This window comes from Gavia stellata, chromosome Z (genome assembly GCF_030936135.1).
Source record: "Gavia stellata isolate bGavSte3 chromosome Z, bGavSte3.hap2, whole genome shotgun sequence".
NCBI classification, from domain to species: Eukaryota; Metazoa; Chordata; class Aves; order Gaviiformes; family Gaviidae; genus Gavia; species Gavia stellata.
Genome location: NC_082637.1, coordinates 26,946,166 through 26,972,116, shown reverse-complemented (window position 1 = coordinate 26,972,116; position 25,951 = coordinate 26,946,166). Strand labels below are relative to the sequence as shown.

General features: G+C 37.1%; 1 protein-coding gene across 2 annotated transcripts in view; it reads right to left on the bottom strand.

Moving 5' to 3' along the window:
- AP3B1 (adaptor related protein complex 3 subunit beta 1) overlaps positions 1-25,951 on the bottom strand; it is a 164,136-nt gene that overhangs the window by 73,297 nt on the left and 64,888 nt on the right. For both annotated transcript variants that reach the window (XM_059834295.1, XM_059834296.1), the window contains exons 9-15: positions 25,412-25,509; positions 20,710-20,764; positions 20,559-20,630; positions 17,978-18,040; positions 16,938-17,070; positions 11,286-11,395; positions 667-843 (exon numbers count right to left, since the gene is read on the bottom strand). In XM_059834295.1, coding sequence (XP_059690278.1) covers positions 667-843; positions 11,286-11,395; positions 16,938-17,070; positions 17,978-18,040; positions 20,559-20,630; positions 20,710-20,764; positions 25,412-25,509 — 708 coding nt within the window. The remainder of the gene's footprint in view (positions 1-666; positions 844-11,285; positions 11,396-16,937; positions 17,071-17,977; positions 18,041-20,558; positions 20,631-20,709; positions 20,765-25,411; positions 25,510-25,951) is intronic.

Genomic DNA, 25,951 nt, shown 5'->3' with positions numbered 1-25,951 from the left:
CTGTCATTGAGAAGAATGAAGCAGCTGGTATCTCATAGCTTTTGTTTTCAGCTGCCTGGAGATCTAAGTTCACCTTTTTGTACTATCTGACATTTTTAGATTATCTTTATTACTAGAGATGATCAAAGCCCACCGTCTCCACAAGGTAGAGTGAAATAGAAATACAGAAAAAGGGAAAACAGTTACTATCTTTAAGATGAGCACTGACAGAAAGACATAACAAGGCCTTTTGCTGGCATCTCCTTTTAGATAACCTGAACAAAAAATGAGCAGCTTCTTGTTCAAACTGACAGTACCCCCTTGAAAATTCTGGTCTTAGGTTCAGAAAAAAGCAAATCACATCTGGAAAATCTCCTATCTGATATTAATAATGTAATTTACAAATCTTTCCTATTTAAGTGAATCAAAAAATCCACATTTTTCCTAAGAAAGAAAGAGGCAAAAAAAGACTGATCTCATCACAATATTCAAGTTTACAATCCAGCATATACTCAAAGACTCAAGGTTAGACTTAGCCTGATAGATTTCTTGAAAACTGATGTTCAGCTTTTCTTCGTAAAATAATATGGACTAGTTTTGGTTACTTAAGTAATCACCACTGATCTACATAGACTGTACAAAACTCACCATGACTCTAAATAGTTATGCCGCTGAGTTCAAGCTTACCTGCTTTGAGTTTGTTAAATAGAGTTTTGCGCCCAAATTTAAGATCTGCAGCTTTACAAGGTCATCTTCGTTAGTGAAGCTCTTGGCTGTCTTTCTTAAAACATCAGGTGCGATCTTTGGAACCCGTTCACAGTACTCGCCAATGAGCCACAGAATGCTGGCTCTGGCTACCGGAACCTGAGAAAACATTGCACACTCTAAGTTAATACATTCACAAAGACCACTTGCATACTTGTACATGTCTGTGTTCAGTAAAAAGTTAAACAAAATACTGTTTAAAGACAATTGCCATGCAAGAAATACAGACCCAAATTAAATACCCTTCAATACGGCCACTGTGGTAGACTGAATATTCGTACAAATATAAGATATACATCCTGCCCCAAAGGCCATGCATTATGAGTTGACAAGACAAACAGAGCAGGAATGGAAACAGACACACAGAAGTGACATGTTCATGTTCACAGTACAAGCTGGTGGCAGTTGGGAAGAGAACCCAAGCCTTCATGATGTGGTTGGGAATTCTTGCCACTAGGTTACACTAAACACCATGTTGAAACAAAACAGTGCTTTTTTGTGACTATATTCATATAGAAATGGTTTCCCACGATAGAGCTTTCTCAAATCCTGCCTGTCTACTTTAAAACCACAAGAACGTCTTCAAGACTATTACTATTTTTCCTTTATTTTTATTTAAAACTTTATGACAGTAAGATTCATATTTTTGCAAATGTCCAAGGCCAGCTGAACTCAGAATTCTGGAGAGACAGGAGTTCAAAATTAGGGTTCTCAATTTCTGAATAGGATTTAACCCCTTAACTGAAAACACTCTGACCAGAAACTTCACACAGGTCTTATTGTTTAGGAGCTACTTGACTGTTTCACTTGAAATAACTGGCAGTAGCAATTTTTAGATGAACTCCCAGCTTATGGCACTGACTTCAGAAGCACAGTACTGTCATAGGCAGAGGGGAAGCAAAACAGAAAAGCACAGAAGGAAACAGAAGCTCATGCTCCACGCAAAGTTTAGGTAGAAGTAGTTAGGAGTTAAATGAAATAATATACACACACTCTTCTCAAAGGCAAGCTAGCCTATATTACCTGGTGGTCAACTTAAAAATTGCATCTGTTACACACCTCCCTGAAAACATTGTTCTCCTTCCTTAAGAGGAAGGAAGAAAGTATGTGATGACAAAATTGTTCTAGGCAGAAGCATGTCTTGCATAGCGTCTACAGACTGTGGTGCTCTCATGTTCTGTACAGACTCTTGTTCAACAGATATTGAAATATTAGGGAAAAAACGTAACTGTTCTATCCTATCAAATGATTGACTGTAGTTTAGAGAAAACGAAAGCTTCCAACTGCAACTGCAATTTCAGCTAATTTTGCCACTTTTTCTAAAAAAGTAAAACACATTTGCACTAACACTTTCCATTACTCCCTACACTATACAGTGATCTTTTTAAGCAAGTTTACACTTAAGCCAGTGTGAGTTCTGCCTTTGATAAGATGCACAGGAGAAACAAGCTTTACAAATTCAGCACTGTGGTTCTCAAAGCATTAATTAACCCTTAGCATCTTTTATACATGTTTTAGTTACTTTTCCAGCATGTCAGTTATTCACATATGAATATCCATTTCTTCGAATTACAATGGGAACCAACTATTAAGTATCCTGCCCTGTATACACATAAAATTTGAAAGTACTGCTTTCCAGTTACAGTCATAAAAGGTAACAAATGCAAGTAAACAACAAAGGTTCAGGACAGCAATTCCCAAACTATAGTCCACAGTCCCTAATAAATGGCCCACTAAGCCATACTAAAGAAATACTAATGATGTTCACAAGAAATTTTAATGATTAAACGTGTTTTACCGCTCAAAAAAGTTTCAGAACAGCTTTAACTAAAGATAACATAACAACATCTGCCTCTATACTTCACATTGTTGCAAATACACATGCCAACAAAAACATAAACAGGCATGTCATAGGGAAAAGAGTGGAGTGCCTCTACTGAAAGAGAAAGCAACCAGATCATGGAAAAACATAATACAGGAGTCCAACAAGAACAAAAAAAAATCCCCTCAAGAGATAAATGCCCATTCTAAACATGGAAAGAAATATAAGGTAGAGGTAACGTAATGTATTGAGAGTGGTATAACACAGTGATTTAACATACATAAATATATGTAAATACTGATTGAGATACAGATTAATTTTTTTTGGTGAATTGACAAAACATTTAAATGTTCTCAGAACTTACAGCATCAGAGAGGGGAACAGGCTACTGAACAACTGCTAAATATAAAAACTTTAAATGCAGTCAGAATACGTTCGCCTGCAAAACGGTAAGACTGATGCCATTACTGTACACTGATTTCAGAAGGGAAAGAGGTTATTTCTAATGTTCCAAAGGTTACACTGCATTAAGACCTCACTCCCAATCTATTATTTTAAATTGGGCTAAAGAATAGTAATTGAGTGGTACATTAAATTTTCCAGTATTGGAGCAGTTCAAGTTGCCTGCTGTACAGACAGATACCTCTAAAGAAGAATATATAGGCAACTTTAGAATTCAGTTATACTAGATTTATTTTTCAAAAATATTTCATTACAGACTTGCTAAAATATTAGAATTCTACAAGAGATCACCAAGTACCACAGTTTGGGCAGCAGCCTATTAGAAACATCGCTTTTCCTATTATTGTCTTTTCATAAAGCAAAAATAGCTCACAGAGCAGACCAATTTCAGTAACAGTATTGATTATGGAAGACAAACATAGGTATTGTACTTTTTCTAGTCAAACGCAGGACTAAACTTTAAAACCACAACAAAATATATTTAAATATATCTAAACAGTGTGCATTTAAACACTATGTTTTAGTCTTTAAAAATTTTTTCCCAGTTTGTAAAATGTAATTATTAGAATAATAAACCAGTTTCAGAATGTAAAATAAATAGACTAAACAAAGCCTAATTTGAAAAACAGTGACAACGGAAGACAGATGAAATGTCTTGTCAGACTCCATCTTTTAACCAGGTGGTTAGCTTAATATGTAAATACTGTATATATTAAACACAATTTTGTGCCACAAGTATCAGTATCAATTAGAGACTTTTTGAATCAAACCCTGAGTGGAAGCCATTTTAATGAAAAGTGTATGTCAAACTGATGAACCCAATGTTTCTGTGTCACTGGATTCATTTGGGGTCGAAAATCATACAATATTTTCAGACTTGTTTTTCCCTGTTTAAGTCTTCCAGTCCTCAACCATGTAATATCAAATGTATGATCCTGCAACCATTGTTTCCAGGGCATTCAAAACAGCAAACAAGAAATGAAGCCACTTCTAGACCTTCGTTGCCTTTTCCAGTATAGCTTAAGTAGGGACCTTGAATTGACAAAAATGCAGGAAATAATACTTTCATTATCCAGCCCTGCTCTGCATTATCCTCAAAGGCAAACAGGATTGTAAATTACTTTGCCTGATGTTTTATTCCATATGCCCTGAGCAAGTGGTTAAGTGCACTTTTTAAGCCTTAGTACCAGAAGGCAGTTTCTACTGCCATTTTAACCCATTACCGGTCTGGAGGAAAATAAATAAATGGTTAAAAAATAAAAACCAGCCAGACCCTCTCCCCTCAAAGCAAGACTCTGGTTACTTACAGCAGTTAGAGAAAGACGTTACAAAGATTTTAAAGATCAGTCTAAGCAGCACAATTCAAAAACTGTGTTAGTTCAGCTCTAACCTTATTACACAACATTCCAGGCTAAAGTACAACTTAAAATTACCGGTTCTGGTTATCCACATTTGCCACAAAATGAGGAGATACTCAAATTGCATATGAGATCTAATTCTCTGCATCCAGAAGAAAATTTGCATAGCTAGCAGTTTTTTAAATTGTACTTGGAATCAGAAATGGAAAGAGGGATGAAGTTGATGGGAAATGTCAGACTGGCAGCAAGAAGAAAAGGTACGCAGGAAAGAATAGGAGTAAAAGACAAGTGTTGTTTTCTTGTTTTCCAATGGTAGACCTTCAAGGACTCCTCCATTATTTGAACGTCTACATATAAAATTCCTTTAAAAAAGGATCTCCACTGATGACTGCCACCTCTTATATAGTGTACATGTTTTGTTTAAATTGTGTTTTATTCAAGCTGAATATTTGTTTCAAGTTGAGTGTACAGTGTCCCTGGACACAATGTCCCAAAGGCCATGTATTCCTCTCAAATTCTAAAACATTACGTAGATATTAGAGCAAGTAAAAAAAAGATCAAATTATGAAAATTATTCATTAAGTCATTATTTAGATAAAGGTTTAAAAACACATTATTGAAGTGTATTCTAGGGAAAAGAATGTGGCTAGAATCTGAAGCTTGCAGAAGTGAAATATATATCACAGAATCACAGAATCACTAAGATTGGAAAAGACCTGTAAGATCATCAAGTCCAACCATTAAAAAAAAAACCAACCCACAAAAACAAAAACAACAAAAAAAACCCCCACACACCACACCAAACAACAAAAAAACCACACCACACACCACCATGCCCATCAAGGCACGTCCCACAGTGCCACATCCACACGTTCCTTGAATACCTCCAGGGAGGGTGACTCCACCACCTCCCTGGGCAGTCTATTCCACTGTGTTACCACTCTCTCAGTAAAGAAATTTTTCCTAATATTGAGTCTGAATCTCCCCTGGTGCAACTTGAGGCCATTTCCTCTTGTCCTGTCACTCATCACTTGGGAGAAGAGACCAACACCCACCTCTCTGCAACCTCCTTTCAGGTAGTTGTAGAGAGCGATAAGGTCTCCCCTCAGCCTCCTCTTCTGCAGACTGAACAACCCCAGTTCCCTCAGTCGCTCCTCATAAGACTTGTGCTCCAGACCCCTCACCAGCTTCGTCGCCCTTCTCTGGACACTCTCCAGCACCTGTATATCTTTCTTGTAGTGAGGGGCCCAACACTGAACACAGTATTCGAGGTGTGGCCTCACCAGCGCCGAGTACAGGGGCACGATCACTTCCCTACTCCTGCTGGCCACACTATTTCTGATACAGGCCAGGATGCCGTTGGCCTTCTTGGCCACCTGGGCACACTGCTGGCTCATCTTCAGCCAGCTGTCAATCAACACCCCCAGGTCCTTTTCTGTGGGGGCAGCTTTCCAGCCACTCTTCCCCAAGCCTGTAGCGTTGCATGGGGTTGTTGTGGCCAAAGTGCAGGATCCGGCACTTGGCCTTGTTGAACTTCATCCAATTGGCCTGGGCCCATCGATCCAGCCTGTCCAGATCCCTCTGCAAGAGCCTTCCGACCCTTGAGCAGATCAACACTCCCTCCCAATTTGGTGTCATCTGCATATGAACATGTGAATGTCGTAACTTGTGATACCTTCCCAACATTGAGGGAAAGGAGAACTTAATTAAAGAAAGCAAGCCACCATAGCAAGAAGCAGTATTTACGTAGGAATACTGCAGAGGAACTTAAGTTTTTTACTGTTGGATGAATGGACAGAGCAGTGTCAAAAGCTCCCGGTCACCTACTCTAGTAATAAGAATCTTGACCCAAACCAGTAATTAGTAATTCTTAATTGCTTCCATAAGTGACATGTTTTTCCCCACATATTAAGCTCTTCAAAGTTACATGCATCTGTCTTATTTTTCCTCTAAATTTAACAACTCTTTATCCTGTCTTTATCCCATCAAGAAGTGTTCCTCCTCATCTCTGGATTAGAAAACACTTTAGACTTCTCTCGTATTCTCAGTCATATTTTAGAAGGAGCCAAGAATAAGTCTGTAATGAAAACTAAGGACGTCACAATTCACCAGCTATCAAAAGAAAGACAACCCCTGCCTTAGTAGTACTATAAGAGAAAGTCTGGAGAAAAATCACACAAGAACTACAAGATTCCCATCACCCAGAAAGCAACTGCTACTGGGTACAGTGTAACATTGTATATTATTTTTCTAAAAAGAAAAAGGCAGAAACTAATTTGGAGACTACTGCAGCTTGTTTATATGAGGAAATACACAAATGTAGAACACCATTGAGACATTTTTACTCAGAGCTAATTCTTGCTAGGTTGACTTACATTCATTCATTGCTAAAATGAATTAAGATAAATCAAAAGAGGCATACCTCAGATGTAAACAAAAGTGTCTTATGTTAATCCAGCTTAATCAATGCAGTCTAACCAATCCACTTTAAAACTTAATTTGGATTAAATCTGCAAGTATTTGCACTTAGAAAATCTTTCCTTCAAAACACCTATGGTCCAGAATTTGTCTAAAAGAGTAAACTATATGACTATATGACACATATTTGATGAGAGAATATTCTAAAAGCTTTTGAAAAAGCCCCTCAACAACATCTTTGAAACTGTCATCCTTTACAGGGTGGAAAGGCACTCTCATGAATAAAGAAGGACTAGATAATAGAAAAGACATAAACCCAGTTACAATGGAAGGCAATCATCAGATGTCCCAGAGGGACCTATAGGGGAAAACGTGCTGTTCAACAGATTTGCAAGTAACATAGAAGAGGGCTATCTAGTGAGGAGACAGTCTGCTGACACAAAATTATTCAAGGTAATCTAAACTAAAACAGAGCCTGAACAGTTGAAGATGACTTATTATTGATACTTAAAAATTGGGCAGAAGTGATGCAGCTGACCCTGAAACATTAATAACAGGACTTAAAAAAAAATATTCTACAGGTACTGGATGGACTCCAAACTATTTCTAGGGAAGAATATCTTGGAATCATGAATATTTTCAGAGAATTGTAGAATTGTTAAGTCAATGTCCTGCAGAAGTCAAAAGGCAGACAACCTTGGGAAAGTGAGATAAAAAATACAAACCAAGTAATATCATTATGTCACTGCATAACATTTCTCCTTCATACTCTGACTACTGTGTGCACTTCTGGTCACCCCACTTCAAAAACCACACAAGTATCAGGAAAGACAAAGAGCAGAGGGAAAGGCTGATCAGAGACATGGAATATGAGGAGAGATTAGAATTTTTAGATTAGTAAGCATGACGATGTGGATAGCAAACTCAAGCTTCCAGTCAGCAGCTGAGAAGGTACATTGGAGGTGCACTGCAATGAACTTGCTCTTATCTTTAAACCCCTCTCCCTAAAGGACTGGGTTTTGGTGCTGCTGAAGATGAGACTGCTCTATTAAGACGACTTTCGGACTCAACCAGTATCATCCTTCCTTAAATGGCCCTTTCCCACACACATATTTTTTAAACTCCTGTCACTGTAAAAACTATACACACAAAAATAATTAAGCTTACCCCAGAGTGAGCACCTAGCACAAGGTAGCACTGCTTAGATCTCTGGCCCACAATTTACCAAGCCATTAAATTGTAAAGCATGATGATGTTATTAACACATTAACAGCCAAGTGGAAACATTTTTATGATTTTAAAAACCAGAAGTTTAAAGAGATCCAATTATTCCCCTGTTTAATATCTTCAGAACACCATCAGACATACATTTCTCAGTTACAACTTTTCAAGTGTGTGGAGGCAAGGAGCCAGAACACAGCTAGATCAAGCTGTGCTATGCACAGGCCTAGGTACTCAACAAATATCAGACACAAAACAGATCTCATAGATCTTTGCCTGGGCACACCTGAGATAAAAGTTTAAGGTATAAATGATAACATACAAAAGCAAAGGAAGAAAAATAAGCACTCTTTTCAGATATGTAAGAAGCAATCAATTAAAGGGCAAACTGAAATGGACCTAGTCCTAAGCTTTACCGTAAATGAGAGTCAGTGGTCTGCAAGAGCTCAGCAGTTTTTAATTGAACTTCCTAATATTCCTTATAGTTGGTCAGATATATGTAGCTTACTATCTATCTTATCAATTTCTAAATGGCTTCTGTAGATGAAGAAGATGAAGACAAGAATGAACACAAGGTGAAAATGAAGAATAACTAAATTTCAGATTGGATGACCTGAAAAAAACATTGGTTGAAAATATTTTTAGGCACCTCACCACTGACAATCACAATCTCAGGCTAACACAAGTGAAATTTGCAACAACACGAACGAAAAAATTCAGGCACCAACCCAAAAATGTATTCCATCCAGTTTACACCGATTTTGTTTATTTTAGTGGCTAAGTATTCACCATTTACCTAAACTAAATCATGACAGAACAATCAAAAAGTTTATTTTTACCTAAAGTGCTTTTCTATTTAATTGTATTTAATTCTGTTCATGCTTTTGGTCATGTTTTACATAGTATAAAATTAATTTCAACTATAAGAAGCACAAAAGAATTGTTTCGCCCACACTCCCCCACCTTCCAGTTACTTTCAAGTTCATTCAAGACCGTATCATCTGGCTACTTCTCCTATGTCCAAATGCAGTGGTATGCTCTTGCATAGAGGAATAGGGTAGGTCCCTTAAGTTTCAATCCTGATTTTAAAATGAGCCCAGAAATACTTTCCCCAATAGAAGAGGTCAGGAAAAAAAAAATCTGTGTAAAATATGTGCGTACAAAAGTGTGCAAGTATGTACATATATTGTGTGTAAATGTAATGAGGGTCAGGAATCCTTGCTTTGTGTCTCTGTCTTATAGCAGACAAAAACCAAGACAACTGTATTATGTCAACTCACAACCACTCTTGCCATAGTAAGATCAATGTTTAAAATACATGTGCAGATCTCAGGAATTCCAGTAATGCTTTATTAAACATAAACATTTCAGATCCTCAGTAATTATATAATCCAAATACCACCTTCCTAAACATGTAAAAATATGCTTATCCTTTTCAGAAGTGTCTGAAACGGTTGGACTAGATGACCTTTAAAGGTCCCTTCCAACCCAAAGCATTCTGTGATTCTGTGGAGAAATACATCCATTTTCAAACATAACAGGTGCAAGTTGTTTCAGGATAATGATATGGCATTCAAATTATAAATATGAACTTCTTCCAAATTTATTCTTTAACCCTAAACATACCGAGAAAGACAAACTTCTGAAAGTTATTATTTAAAAATTACAGGGAAAAATGTAAAACAAGATGTAAAACAATCATCCTGGAAAGCCTACAGCACCACTATCACCGATTCGTTCTTGAATAAGAAGCATGATTAAGATTCAGATTTTGATTTTTGGTTTATTCCTATGACTGCTCTATTCCACAGACTGTTCTCCTACTATTTACCATTTTCTGACATTCTGTACAACCTCATTATTGGAGAACATGAGTACGTCTAAGTAGTTCAAGTACTGCATGTCTTTTTTCCCCCCCTTATTCAACTTGAAAAAGTATTTTATTTTCAAAAAAAATTCCCTGTATTTAAAACTAGAAATATTTACTCAGAAGTATTAATTGTATAAAATAGCAACAAAACTCTTAAACACAATATTTAGAAAACAACTATTTTCTCTTGTACAACAAGTGGGAATAAGATGACAAACTCATTTGGTGAAGTGCTAGAAGACGTGTATAATAAGATTATACACAATTCATGAGATTGTGGTTATCAAAATATTGCACAAATTTTCTGAAAACACAGGTGATTATTATACAATAGGGAATACTTATTTGATATGTAATTTGCAGCAGTATCTTGTGGCCTCTTTTGATTCTGGATATGAGCAATCCAGTAGAATTATATTTTCTTTACCTCAGTTACAAAGTTTGATCATCAGCTCTTAGCAGGTTTGTTTAACCTGTTCAGTAAGCATGAACTCAGAAAACCACATTTCCTTTTTCTTTTAGTATTCCAAACTTTGCCAAATTCAACTATGGAAAACAGAAGATTCACTGATTTAGAAACTATTTATTGCTCCATCATCAATAAATATGTACTTTTATGAAACTGAACAGTCCTATTTATAGCATCTACAGAAAAATAATTATTGACAGATCAAAATCTGTCACCTTTGTGGTGTGGTGCAAGAGGTAGCTAATGGTCTTTAGCCCTGCACTATAATTTAGGATAGACCACTAAATGTTTTATCAATAACTGAGACTGTGAGGAGAATTTGGGAAGTAAATATTGACATACCTAAACATCAATTTAATCTAAGGATAGATAATAGGCAGTAATGCAAATTTTACTGGTAAATGCCACGGAATCTTAAATACCCAGAAGATAAAAATGCAACTTCAAGAAACATTGCAACACACTCACAACAGCATGTATGTTACCACAGAAAGTTCTGGTGATTTGGTGGTAGGGAAAAAGATTTAGAATAAAATTTTTTAAACTCCACCCCAGATCAGTAAGACAAAAGGCTGAAAATCCTCAAGCTAAGTGCTGCTTTGCCCTTATTTTCATTTCAACTTACCCACTCCATGTTCTAAACCTGCTATTCATTTTGGCCTAGTGGTACTAGCAATACTCAACCTTTCCAGGGTTCTCTTTCAAAATAGCTTCCCAGATCTAAGACACAAATTGATGCTGTTTGATAGCTTCTATTTCCTGTTCCTTTAGATGATGAAAAATGGTATTTTATGCCCAAAATAAAAAAATATGTTGTATTTCTCAAATATATCTAGTTCCATTTATGGCCCAAATTCAAAGGAGATGGTGCGATTTTTATCAGTCAACAAGGAAAATAAGACACTGTGCACAAATACTCACTGTAATATTATCCAAGAGTTTGGCCATATGCTTAATTATTTCACCATGGTGTGCTGGCTGGGTTTGCAGCAGTTTCTTAATGACAACAACACTTTCAGCAACTACAATTTCTGTTTAAGACAAAACAAATTATTAATTTAAAAAGCTTTTATGCAAAAGAAAAAGCCATAAATAATTGATTGTAAAATATCTTATCAGCTCTCAAAATATGCTTTGCAGAACTGAATTCTGTTTTCTTGGTAACAAAGATATAAACCTCTCTACTAAGCAAGGCAAGTTCAGCTTCCAGAATCAAGTTACAAGCAGCAAAAAGGGGACAGAGAAATACTATAAATGTAAAAATATCATCCTATTACATAGTTTTTTTGAAATTGCCTTTTAGTACAGCTGTACTTCGTATTTTTCCTTTCCAAATCGAGGAACAGCATGAGAAAACATCTGTTTTTCATTGAAATTATACATATTCATAAGTAATTTGCTGTCTGCATTAAAAATACAATCACTTGTTTAATTTTCAAAGAAATACATAATGTTAAAAGTAACAGCTCATTCATAAACAGGAGAAATATCTAAACATTTCCTTTGCACTTTTTCACCTTCTAAACGGTCTCTCTCAGGTCTGTAACCTAACCTTTAGTACATTCAAATGAAGCTTCTAAATAGCAAGCTGTTTTAAGATTTATGCCAAAGTCATGCATCGGAGTGCTTAGCTACTGTAACAAGTAACATTCATAGCCTTATCAACTTGTATGAAATGTACAATTTTTGAAGCTGAAAAAAAACCACTGGTGCAGAGGTAAGCTTCTATGCAAGAGTAAACTCAGGCTGTAAGGAAAGATGAAGGAAAGTCAAACACGGCCAAAGCTAAAACCAAAACAAAGACGACTGTAAGAGTTTGACGTAATTCTAATCTTCATTTATACTACAAAAAGGGAGTAACTATTTCTTCTAAACTATCAATGTTTAAGACAAAGAAAAAGCCTAACTATGATTCACTAAACATCACAGAGGTATTCCTACTTTTCAAGAGTTCATCTGACACACAGACCATTCATTCAGCAATCAAGCAAGCTGAAGTTTCAAAAGAATGGTATGGGGAAGAGATATCTAATTTTTTTTTTTTAATAGAAAACAAACTTTGCAAAAGCTCTGAGTATGCATCATTATGCCAATAGCCTCTGAAATGCTTGAATTTTAGCTTGCAACTTTTTGTGTCATCTTTTATTTGACATGACATCTCCATCATTTTTCTAGACTAATTTCTTGAAGCAAGGTTAACATGTCTACTTCACGTATCTCAAAGTCTTGCACAATCCTACAGATCAATTTAATTTAGATTGTAATTTTAAAATTTTGAGAATTGTCTTCTTATTTTAGTATCTGGAATATTAACCAATACTTGCAGAAACTAAAACACGCAACTGAAGACTAATTCATCCACAGTCTATAACCTGTATAATTGCTATTTCTAAAGCAGCAAAACTGCATCAGACTGTTTTTGGAAAGAATACACCAATTGAATCTCATAGCAAGGCCATACAAGTGATTAAACGCACCCTCAGCAAATTTGCAGATGACACCAAGCTGAGTGGTGCAGCTGACATACCTGAGTGATGGGATGCCATTCAGAGGAACCTGGACAAGTTTGAGAAGTGGGCCCATGTGAACGTCATGATGTTCAACAAGGCCAAGTGCAAGGTTCTGCTCATGGTTCGGGACAACCCCCAGCATCAATACAGGCTGGGGGATGAAGGGATTGAGAGCAGCCCTGCAGAGAAGGACTTGGGGCTACTGATGGATGAAAAACTGGACATGAGCCAGCAATGTGTGCTTTGCAGCCCAGAAAGCCAACCGCATCCTGGCCTGCATCAAAAAAAGCATGGCCAGCAGGTCGAGAAAGGTGACTCTGTCCCTCTACTCTGCTCTGGTGAGACCCCACCTGCAGTACCACCTCCAGCTCTGGAGTCCTCAGCACAGGAAGGACATGGACCTGTTGGAGCAGGTGCAGAGGAGGGCCACAAAAATGGTCAGAGGGATGGAGCACCTCTCCTATGAGGAAAGGTTGAGAGGTTTGGGGTTGTTCATCCTGGAGAAGAGAAGGCTCTGGGGAGACCTTATTGCAGCCTTTCAGTATTTAAAGAGGGCTTATAAGAAAGATGGGGAAAGAATTTTTACCAGGGCCGGTTGCGATAGGACAAGGGGTAATGGTTTTAAAGTAGAAGAAGGTAGATTCAGACTAGATATAAGAAATTTTTTACGATGAGGGTGGTGAAATACTGGAACGTATCGCGCAGAGAGGCGATGCCCCATCCCTGGAAACATTCAAGGTCAGGTTGGATGGGACTCTGAGCAACTTGATCTAATGGAAGATGTCCCTGCTCACTGCAAGGGGGTTGGACTAGATGACCTTCCAACCCAAACCATTCTATGATTCTATGATTATTTGAGTTATTAGAAGGTTATGCTAATGGTTAAAACTAAAGTTAAAAGACAATTATTATAGCTAGGTATCCAGACAAACATTAAGTTTCTGCTTTTCAGAACTGCCTGAAGTCTAAGCTTTTACCTGGTTAATTCTTTCAGCCTTATAACATAAATAACAGAACTCTGAAACCACATTAATACACGTAAAGTGAATGCTACAAGGAGTTGGTTTTCTTTTATGTCATTCTAACAGTAATTCCAATAGATAGGTAGTAGTTACCTGACATATTAACAGTTCCAGTGATTTTTATGACTTGCCTGTTCAAATTTGTATAGATTGGTAGGAAAAAAATTGTTTTAGCTATACATCCTACAGTTGTGTTTACATTCTCTATTATCCATAACCTGCAACTTTGAACAGAAAATTGAAGTCACCCATCTGAGAAAAACCTGCAGGATCTCTCGTATATGCAGTACAGACAGACAAAAGAGATGTCCTATAATCCCATCCGTCTCTTACATCTAAAATGACTTTTATGTTATAGTGGGGCCAGAAGTCAGCCAAAATTATTGAGGCAATTGCTTAAAGGAAATGCATCAGTTAAATGCCAAATGTCACACCGAAGAGCCAAAATAACTTTTCTTTTTGCACTTCCTTCAGCAGACACGGAAGGAAAATAATTCTCAGCCTTCAACATGACTTCCAGAAACAAGGCTCTGGGGAAGTCAAGAACTGCTCTTGAAATTTTCTTTGCATATTTATAAGTGCTTTGTTTAAAGTCAAATTTCCCTTACTCAGGGAAGCTGGGGGCTATGGTAAAAAAAAACATTTGAATCACAGAAGCATATACAGAAATGAGAAAGTTCAATGATGAGACATCCAAGGAGCTCTGTGAAGAGTTATCCCAGCTGGACCTGACTGACTTGTGAAGAGGTTGTTTCCTGTAATGACACTCCGCCTCTCAGCATCCAAGTTCCGGAATGATTAATGGCACAACTCCTGTGCCAAATACAGCCAAGATATCTTGGCTGTTGGGTTTGATCTACAGTAAAGACCTTTCCAGAACAAAAGCATAGAATTAGAAGGCAGTTTTGCCACAAGCATGTTCTTCAGAATTCTATTTTGATTTAGTAGAATTAATTGGGTCACCTCTCTTCCGCACACAAGTGAATTCCCCATAGTAAGAAAACAGTGCATAGAAAGCAGAACCAACTCTGCTTTCAGGGACCTCAGAACCTGCTGGACTTACCAGCTTGGGCTTGACTCTATGCAAAGGCAGCAGAACTGCTTCCAGGCTTCGAACAATCATGGAAGAAGTAGCATGGCAAACATATTGCTTGCACACTTTGAGGTGAAAGTTGGAGGAAAGCAAGATTAACCAAGACTTTTAAATCTATTCTCCTACACATGCTAAATCTCTTTTTTTCTCCCTTACCATGCCCAAAACTCTTCTTATGTTCAGTAAGCTGGGTCTATTCAGCAATTTCCTGCCACCTGAGGAAAGCTACCACGTAAATTAAGCCATTCTATTCATTCCTTGAAAGAAGGAATAAAGGCACTGCAGCTATGGTAAAGCAATTTGCCAGCTGCCAGGTTTAAAAGATCCTCAATATATCCTTTGAAGTCTTTCAGAACAGTAAGCACAAGAAGATAATTTTATTTGCTAGACAACTACTTAGAAACAGTTGAGAAAACTAATCTTGTTGAGACAGATCTTTGTATAGATGCACATGCGTATGTGTGTGTGTGTATATATATATGGAATTACTTTGAAGAAAATACTAAATTGAGAAGCTATGATAAAAGGAAAAAAGCCTTTTCCTCTTATCTTGGTTCCTTCTTAGCAAAAAGAAAAAGCAAGAAAACACAAAGAAGGATTATTAAGTAAAAAACTCAGTAATCTGAAGTGATAGTTTTATTATTTTATTTAAGACAGAAAAAAATGGGAACTTGTACACTCTGAAAGGAGCCTTCTGACCTAGAGGAAGACTGCTAGTAGACTTAAGCAGAATCAAGAACAAGCTTTGAAGCTTGTATTTTTGATATGGTCATTGCTGAATGTAATACAAAAAGGTGCATTGGTTGGCCTTATAACACAGCTGATACCCAGAAAAGCATAAGGGACATAAGGTCTGGAGCACTAGGAAATTAAAGTTACATATATTAAAACTACCAAGTTACAAACTGAGGCTTCTCAGGAATTTCTGATACAAGGTGAAGTGGGAGAGAAGGAGGACTCGTAGTTCATAAATCAAATAAGAGAAAGCTCTGAGTGTATCAGTGGGTCACAGGATGACTATGTGCTGCCAAAGTGATGTCCCTAATAAAGGCCTTCTTAGGATTACCATGAAAAGTATGTCCAGTAGATATGGAGAGGAATTAATGCTGTTTTTCAAAGCTTAAGGTAGATCTCATCTGTGTTCTCTGAACAATTCTAATTACTCCAGGCCACCCCAAACCCACGGTTTTCCTCCTTCCTGACATTAATATTTTTAACTACATCTTTCTTAATTCTATTTCCAATATTTAACCATATTCATGTAGACTATACATTCTATAATAATCTTCCAATTATTTTATTAACTTTTTCTGTGCAATATTCATTGGTAACTGGTTACAATATTCATTATTGTCAGGTATTGATTTACAGTGCTGCTATATCCTATTTGACTTTATCTGCTCCCTGTGTTCCTTAGTAACTTGCAACTCCGTTTCACTATATAAAAATAACTGAACTCTAGATTACAAAATCAAGCCAAATTTGGGACCGTTCAGCCTAAAACTATTTAATATGTTTTTTCAGTTAGGCATTGAGGCACTAAAAAAACCCACATTCCAAGCTTTCAGCACCCTCTACAGGAGAACTGTTTTGATGCAACTAAACATATAACAGTAAAACGACTGTCACCTATGATAATCACAACAGCACACTTTAATAATTACGGCATTTTGAGAAAAAAAACAGGTAAACATGTAATTGCAGGCCACAAGGAATTAATTTCACTAACAAAAGAGAAAATAAGTACCCAGTGATTATGAGAGACTTCTGAAGTGCTTCAAACAAGAAGCAGCACCAGAACCACTATTTTTAGCGAGTCATGTCAGATAAGTTCTTATAAAAGTCAACTCCCATATACTTTTTAACATGATCTGCTTTGTGTGGTTCTCATTAAGAAAAGGTTTCATGCCATCAGCTATTCAGAAAACAAACAGAACATTTAGCTTACCATCCCTGTTGGACAGCAAACATACGAGGCCATTAAGGCATGTGTCACTCACTTCGGTGATGTTAGTTGCACATCTGCCTATAGCCTGAATTGTAGCTGCAGCAAACTGTTTATCTTGGCTTTTCACGTAAGTCTACGGAAACAGGATTTTCATTAGTCAATACATAAGTTTTGTCAACCAAAGACTTACCATATTATCCTCATAAGACAGACATCCTGTATAATAAATTCAAACTAGAAAGCTACATTGCACATTAGAAGTTATACTCTTTTCACCTGTCACTTTTAGAAGACATTTTCTTGCTGGCTTTCATCACCCACAGCCATGCAAACCTCTAATTTCAAGAAAGCTTGGGGCAGGGGGCAATTACCCAAAAACAGCAATTAGTTTGTGTGCAAGGTTGGAGGAGTTGATGAGCTCTCTTCAGAGAGGTTTCGGTTCATTTAACCAGGAGCATCTGTGAAACTATGAATAACCTACCTGCCTGAGAACCAGTACCTTTCAGAGAAATCCAGCCAGAGAACTGAAGCAATGAAAATAGATGTCATAAGAGAAGAGGAAAGAAAGAAGGACAGACACTGTTTCACAATACAGGCAGAACATCTTGCTGATACATATCATATACAGATATTGGAAATAATACTATTTCATCAAATGACTTACAGAAATGATGTTTGGCAATAAATGCTAATGGCCAACTATTGCTAAAATTAAGACCCTATCATCCAGTGACTTACAGTGTCAGTCAAGTTGGTAGAATTTGTTTTAAAGAATTTAGAATGACTGAATTTTTCTCATCACTTTTTTTTTTTTTGGTAGCTGGAAGGAGAGTGAGAAACAAAACAATGAAACTCCTTTCCACATGTAAAAAGCTCCATTTTCCATTATGATATGAGACAGTTTCATTTCCATTCCAAGAACATCTTATCCTGGAAGAGACTTTAACCTGAAAAACTGAAGACTAAGAATCTAGGTGAAACTTCCAATAATGGCAATTGGCCAAGCATTTCATATAAAAAGAATACACTTTTGCACAAACCTGAAATTCTCGAAGCAGAGTTGATATGTTGGCTTCATTTGCTAAGTTTGTCAAAACTTCAAGCTACAAGAAAAAAAAAACAGGTATTTTAACAAAAACTAAAATAAAATATTATAAACAGTACCACACAGACACTATACTTTTATTGTGTATAAAAGATAATACTATTAAAAATATCACTTGGAATTCAACACAGTATACCAGATTTCAGTATAAACTGGTAGCAGCATAGCACTCAGGAGGAATACTCTCCTTGCAAGTACATGCAAGGTTTTCAAAGCAGGACTCCAGGGTTCAGTGATGCATTTTCTAAGAGCTCTAGCTTTACTGTTGCACTGCATATCAAATTAGCTTGAAATACCTCTGGCAGCATGGTTTCCAGTGTCACACAACAGGCCTTAGCATGTAAGAACCATGTGACACTGTAAGAAGAAATAATGGAAATCACAACGGCAGCTGGGGAGAAATAAAGTGTCCATTATATTCAGATGAACTGCAATAAAAGACATTTAAACTCAAGAAAGAGTAGCATCTATGAGACTCCTCAGATCTTAATCAACATCAACAACATCAGACCCTGAAAGGCCTCTTTGTTCCTGGTGAACAAGAGGATGATATACACCACTTGGCATATATTGTTAAGATGCTATGCTTCCAGGTTGTTTTAACTTTGAAGAAGAAAGAATTCCAGTACAATCTGAATGAGGTAAACTGAAGAAAAAGACAATTCTGTTTCTGTAAAGGGAAGTAATTCCTCAGAAATCTGCTAGTATTTTTTGAGTTGGATGCACACAGACAAGGAAACTAAATTGATACAGTCCACCTGTAACTGAGAAGCAATTTAATAAGACCTGTCACCAAAGGTTCTTAAAGATACATATCTAGCACAGCATACAAAGCAAGTGGATAAACAAAAGATAGGAATAGGCAGGAACAAAAAAGAGACTATTTTACAGTACAGGAAGGCTATCAATGGAATCCCACGAATATCTTTGTTGATCTTTTACTTTTTGACATATTTATATGTGAACTATGAAAGTAATGAGAAGACAGGTGACAAAGTTTTCAGCTGATGCTACAGTTTTCAGAGAAATGAAGACACAGGCTGACTAAGAAAAGCTGCATAAAAACTTCAAATATTAGGTGACTGGTTGATAAAATGGCAAAAATATTCAACACAGATAAATGTAAAGTAATGATCATAATTGGGGAAAAACCTTAACTTTACGGAAAATTATAGGCTCTGACCTGATTACTACTAATAATAACTGAGAATTTGTGGTTAAAATAGATAACTATGAAAATACAAGCTGAATGCTAAGCAGTGATCAAAAAAGCAAACTTGGTGTTGGGAAAGAAAGAGAGAACAAACCAGAAATCTAAACAGTGCAGTCAATGAATTCCAGGGTGCTCCTACATCTTAAATACTGCCATAGGTCTCATCCTCCTATCTCACAGCAGATAGGATGGAACTATGGGGGTAGGAGATGGAGAAAAGCACAAGATTTTTCTTATCTATGTAACAGTGTAGGTTGTCCTAATTTTTTCAGCCACTGAGAAGGAACTGAGACAATGAAAGGAAAAACTGCAATTTCTACTTCTCCACCTCTTCACCATTGTATTATCAATTAATATGGGAATTTAAATATATCAACTTTCAACTATTTCAGGAGTGACTCTTGCTAGATAACACTAAGTCTTACTAGTATTCCCAACAGTTTTCATAATCATTAAATGTGGGGAAGATCCTTTTGCCTCCAACTGCCTCAAATTTACTTAGATTTAATGTTGCACTAATAAAAATAGTTGGGTTGGGCGTAGCCATCTTGGACTGCAGCACTCTACACATGTAATGAGGGTGCAACATGGATGTAAAATGACAATAAGGAAAAAATCACGTTTCTTTAAGAAACCTGTACTTTCCACTCCTAAACACAGGTGCCTATGACAATCTAAAGCAAAACAAGAGAAAAGGCACATAATAGCAGACAATTTTTTAGCTATTGTTTTGTCAAGGATTTCACATCCGTTAAAGAGTAGAGAAAACAAGAAGACAATAGTGTAAAACATGCATTGAGATGTGGCCTTGAGGAAAGCCTAAAGTACTGCTCTTGTCGAATGCTAACTTCAAAGGGAATTTGGGACTCTAACACCATCCCATTTTTTTCAGGGAAATAGATTTAAACTCCTTTTAAGCTAACAGTATCAAAGACTGCGTGATTTCATTTCTGTTCTTTTGAGAAGATTCTTCCTCCCATGAAAACTATCAAACTCTAAATGTCTGAATGGCTGTTTATACAAAAATAGTAATGCTCTATATCACTGAAAGGTACCAAAAGCTACAGCGGAAAACATAGCCCATCTGCCACCTACAACATGGTAACAAGAGAACTTTCAGATAGTCTGGCAAGCCTGAAGGACGCTTGTGGACTTAACAAAAAGCCACAACTCTACACGTCTCATTGAAAAAAAAAGGAACAGCACAGAATGACGTGTGTCATACCAGTGCAAGAAAATTTTACGTTACTGTTGTAAACAGATTTGTCCAGCCGTATATAGACAAATTCACTTTTAAACTCACCTTCAGTGTTTTGATCATTGTTGGATCAGTTGATCTAACATAGAAACTCTTCAGATAAGGTTCAAACATGCCCTGAAAAGCAGAACATATTTAAGTAGCTCCCCTGTGTTTCACATAAAATGTGATTTAGAAAATTCTAAATAGGGTATACCTTTCTCTGGATTGACATAGTGGCAATATTTTGCAGAACAATATACTGCACCTCCCTAGAATTTGAAAAGAAAAACAAGAGTTATTCTGAAAAACTACAGATACATGGAATAATGCAACATGGCAAAGAAATTCTAATTCTATTTGAATCCAAAGTTAGTTATACATTTGACTTGGCACAAACATAGAAGGAAAAAGGTTATTGCCAACTGCTACAAGTTCATCACCTGCTTCACAGGAAGATGCATAATGAAACCAGGCTCTCATTTTTAAAAACTTCAATATGCAAAAAAATCACTGACACCAGTGCAATGGTGCAATGCCTCTTGTAGACCTTGGGTCTTTGTTTAAACCAAAAATACGTTTAAAACATCACTATTCTGTCATCTCCAGAAATAGCTCACAAAAACCTTACATTTTGTCCACCATCTTGAAACTTAAGTATTTCAGGATGACACAGCTGAGAACAAAAATACATGGGCTTTATCTGTAGTGTGGAAATGACTGTGTTAGTTACAAGAACAGCTAATCCTTGCACAACCAGCAAGAATTGCAATGACTTTTTTGGTCTTAAAATTTTTTTCTAATAATTCTCAAAAAGGGCCAGGGTCTCCTGTGACCTACACTGGCAGGCATACGCATCTATCAAAAAGCAGCACTTCAACATAATAGACTTTGTCAAGATACAGACAACAGAATTATGTAATATTCTAAACAAAAAAACATTACACATGTTTGGAGGATATTCTCATCATTAATGTATTAGTTTAAAAGCCTCAGAAGGACTGAGCAAAAAGAAATCTGGGTACTAGTCTAAAGCTTTTAAACTACAGAGTTTCTACCACCAATTGCTTAAAAACTAAGTAATAATTTACACATGATTTTTCTGAACAATGAGTGTTCAAATTCTTTCATGATGCAAATCACACCTTAATAGAGAAATCATCACATCCATTATCTCCTCTTATTCAAAACTGTCTAATAGCCCTGTGGTAATTACAGCTGTTGCTTACAAAGAAAAGTAATAATAAAGAAGTACTTAGTATCTTTTAAACCTATTTTTACGTAATGCTTACATAGGTACCGGGAAATAGTCAGCTGCACATGATGAACAAAGACTGAAAATTGCTATGAAATCCTCTTCCAGGCACTCTCACCCTAACTAGATTATAGCATATTTGACATTAATTTAAAGGCCATAGGCACATAACTTCAAGGGCAAACAGCAAAAGCCTACTTCAAAGTGGCTCTAATAGCAGAAATGTTTCACACAGACTGGTAACAGAGAACAAACAAGCTATTCAACATCAGAAAATCAGTAGACTAGTGCCATTGTAGGCACTAGTTGAGGTACAGGAAAGATATGACTTCTCTTTTGATGAAATCTGAGTATAAATGAGCAAGAAACAACATGCAAAAATAATCCTTTCAACCTGTGAACATGAGTTTACTTCTATATATTACCTGTACATAATCCAAACTGCTTTAGCCATTTTACTTATCTTTCTATAAAAAGAATGGGAAGCTGTGGTGGTGCATTCCTTCCCCCTCTCTCCTGGGCCATTCTGCTGTCTCAGGAATTCCAGCTAGGCCTTGGCCTTTGTGCAGTGAGTTAGGCGGTAGAGTGTCCCTTGACCGTACCAGGAACTCTTGCATGGCTAAGGTGGAGAGCAGCACTGACCATACCAAGCACTCCTGTTACCTGGCCGAGGTGGGTTATGAGAGCAGGAATAATCAGTCATCCCCTGACAGCTTTGGAACATCCCTTACCTGGACCGTTGCCCAAGTGGGATGGTACCAGTGTTACCGGAATTCCAGTAACCTTCCAGTACCTCGCTGACTACTAAAGCCAATCATCTTGCAAACCTATAAACAGCGGTCCTAACTGAGGCCCCTTGAGCTCTCCTGGACCACAGAGGGCTGTGACCAGCATCTCCCTCTGAGTGGGACGCCTCTCAGAGTTCACGAACTCTCCAGTTCGTGAAATTCAGAGGACGACCGCCAAAAGCTGGCAACGGGACCTGGGCTAAAACCCTCTCCTCCTTGAGGCTCAACCCTCACCCGTTGAGAAAAGCTGAGACATTTGAAATGAGTATTTCATGGAACTTGAGGGGAATTTTTAACAGGTATACCTATGTATCTATCTATCTATCTATTTATTTGTGTCTGTGTGCATGCATGTGTGAATCAATTTGAGTACCCAATAGCAAGTATAGTATAAATATTACCACTTTGAATCTGTAATTGTCACTGCTGTGATTGTAGTAAATTCTATTAACTCACTTTGCATATGTTAAACTAATCAATGATTAAGTGTTCCTAAAATCTTTTGATCCACCTTAAACTGCAAAGGAACCTTAGGTGGCTGCTAACTACATACAAATCCTTTAGATATGAACTGTTGACCAAGTCTGAGACTAAGATTGGACCTAGCTGCACCTAGGCTCCATCAGGAGTTTAGAAAGCAAGGAAGTCTACTCCAAACCTTGTGACTCAAAGGGAGGGTCTTATCTACTCTCTGTATTTATTCCATTAGACATAAACCACTGTCTAAGTCTGGGACTAGGAGTCGTGAACCTCGTGACTCAACGGGAGGATTTCTTTGTTCCTTGTATTCTTTCCTTTAGACACGAACTGTCCACCAAGTCTGAGACTAAGTCTGGATTCAGCTACACCTAGACTCCTCTCTGAGAAGGAGTTTAGAAAGCAAGAGAGTCCGTTCTGAACCTCGTGACTCGACAGGAAGGTCCTCTTTACCCGTTTGTTTCTCGGATCTCTGAATAAATCATTCTGATTTGATTCTAATTCGATTTTCATTCATATGTTTTAGTAAGTAATAGAGTGAACCTTGTCACTGAATTCTGTTAAGTCTCATTTTTTATAAACTTCCATTAAAATCACTTTTGCCAATACCCTTGACAGTGATTCTTCAAGTGGCCTAAACCACTCATTTGCAACAGAAGCATATTGCACTATAAAACCAAACACAAAAATAACAATGATTCATTTTTATCTGAAATAAAAGCATGAATACTCTGCCAAGCCCAATTTTACTTCTTTACTAACTTTTAAATGATAGAGACATTAGCCATGGGTGAGCTGCAGAACCTTACCGAGGAAGAGCTCTGTGGTGATTGGGCTTTCAAAAGTTAAAGCCAATCTAAGATGAGTAATATTGTCAGACACAACAAAAGTGATTTTTTTTTTTTAAAGCTTTTTGTCTGTTTGATGTGACCACCTTTAAAAAATACATCATTTTCACAGCAAAATACCATGTTTAGTTAGGAAGTTATTCTGGAAACATCTTAGTATTGTGTCTCCTATCACACCTTTGAGGCTTTTCATACAGATACATGGAAGTTCAAAATCTAAAAACTGAGAGGAAAACCCCCTCACTTTTATGCAGCAAATATTAGCATAATATGCCAAAACTATAAAACACAAAGGAAAAAAAAAGTATTATCAATCTCATGAAACATGTAGCCAGTGAGACCCGTCACAGGGAAGTTGACACATTGTCACAGGTGCGCCCTGACAAGAGACTGGGGGCATTAAGACTGCTGCGTCCTTACTTTTCCGCCCTTACCTTCCCGCATTTACAGTGACTCCTGCCGACTGCCAGTACCCGCCCTGGTGGAGGGCAGGAAAGGCCTGGCCCTCAGCCCGTGAAACGCCTGGGTCAACAGAAGTTTCTGGACTGCTGACCACATATGACCACAGCTCAGCTTCAACTAGGCTATAAATGGAGCACCACAGGAAGGCAAAGGGAGTCAGTCCTCCTTGGAGCCCCAGGTCTGCAGTCAGGGACTCTCCCCTTGGGTCGGGATGCCACCCAAGGAAACTCCCCGAGGCTGAGAGCCTGCGTCTTACAGGTGAGGGATAATGCACGTTTTGAATCCTCATTTCTAAAGCCGGCTGTGCAATATTGATTCCTTGTGTATCATCCTGAATCTGTGATGTACTGATGTTGTTGGATGATTTCTGGTATCTCTCATTTCTAGTTTTCTGCTAAACAACTTTGGTTTAAATAAAGTTTATTTTTTGAGTTTATCACCTGCCTATTTGATTTTGTTAGCCTCCGTGACATTTAAATTGGCGCATCTCCGCACCGTCACACACACTGACAATGACAAAGTCAAAATTAGATGTCCTGAATGAAATATAAACTTCTTCCTTAAAAACAATCTAAGGATTGAGGAAACATAAGGGATTCGGCAGCATCAAGTGGTATGTTAACAAATACGTTTCTTAGTTTCTCTGTCAACAAGAAGTCTTCAGTATGAAGTGCAGGGAAAGAATATGCACATCTGAGGACTTCTTCAGTGCCTAGCAAGACACTGAGGAACTCCAATATAATTAAATTTCCAATAACTTCCAGTAATTAAAAGAATCAAACTAAGCAAACGAGTTAGTACTGGCTCTATTTATATGCTAACTAGGCAGCCATGATTCTTCTCAGAATGAAAGTCATAATTAAGAATGAAACATGATACTGAATGATTACTGGGTGTGATACTGAAAATGATGGAATTACTTTTAATGATCCTCATTTATTGAGTAAAAGTTAATATTACAGGACCATTTTAAAATGAAACTCAAATAGTGCAATAGTTATATTCTGATAACTACGGCTAAACAAGTATGTATTAAAAATTCTCACAAAAAAGTATACATAGCAATGTTAAGTACAGACTTTGACCTACCTATTACTACGGAGTAAACGCACCAATGACTTAGAAACAATGCCAGCTTCAGATTTTGGTGCCAAATGCCAGTAAAGCTGTGCAACTGCCATTACCACCTAAAAGAAGAACATTCAGAACAGCATGTTAACTTCAAATCGTCACATATACCTATAACATTTGGTTCAGACCTGCAGAACTACCAACTCAATTTTCTCAGAGAGCGAAGTGCATACCCACATTCTTCGAAATCAACAAAGAAGGCTGGGGGAAAAACATCAGAAGATATTTTTATTTCTAAAATCAAAGCTAATTAAGTATCCCTCATTCCTCCCAGTATTTATTGTATACTATAATATATAGAAAGACAGAGGAAGAGGGACAAAGAGAAAAAATTTCGGTAGTTCAAATTATATCCTACTGGTATCATCCTTAATAAGTCAGTATTGCTAAGATCAGCTGTACAAATTAATGAGGAAATACTGTTTGAAACTTACACTAATTTTGTGCTTTTATTTTTATTAAATACAGGTTCAGTATTACCTATTATTTAGTTTCCAC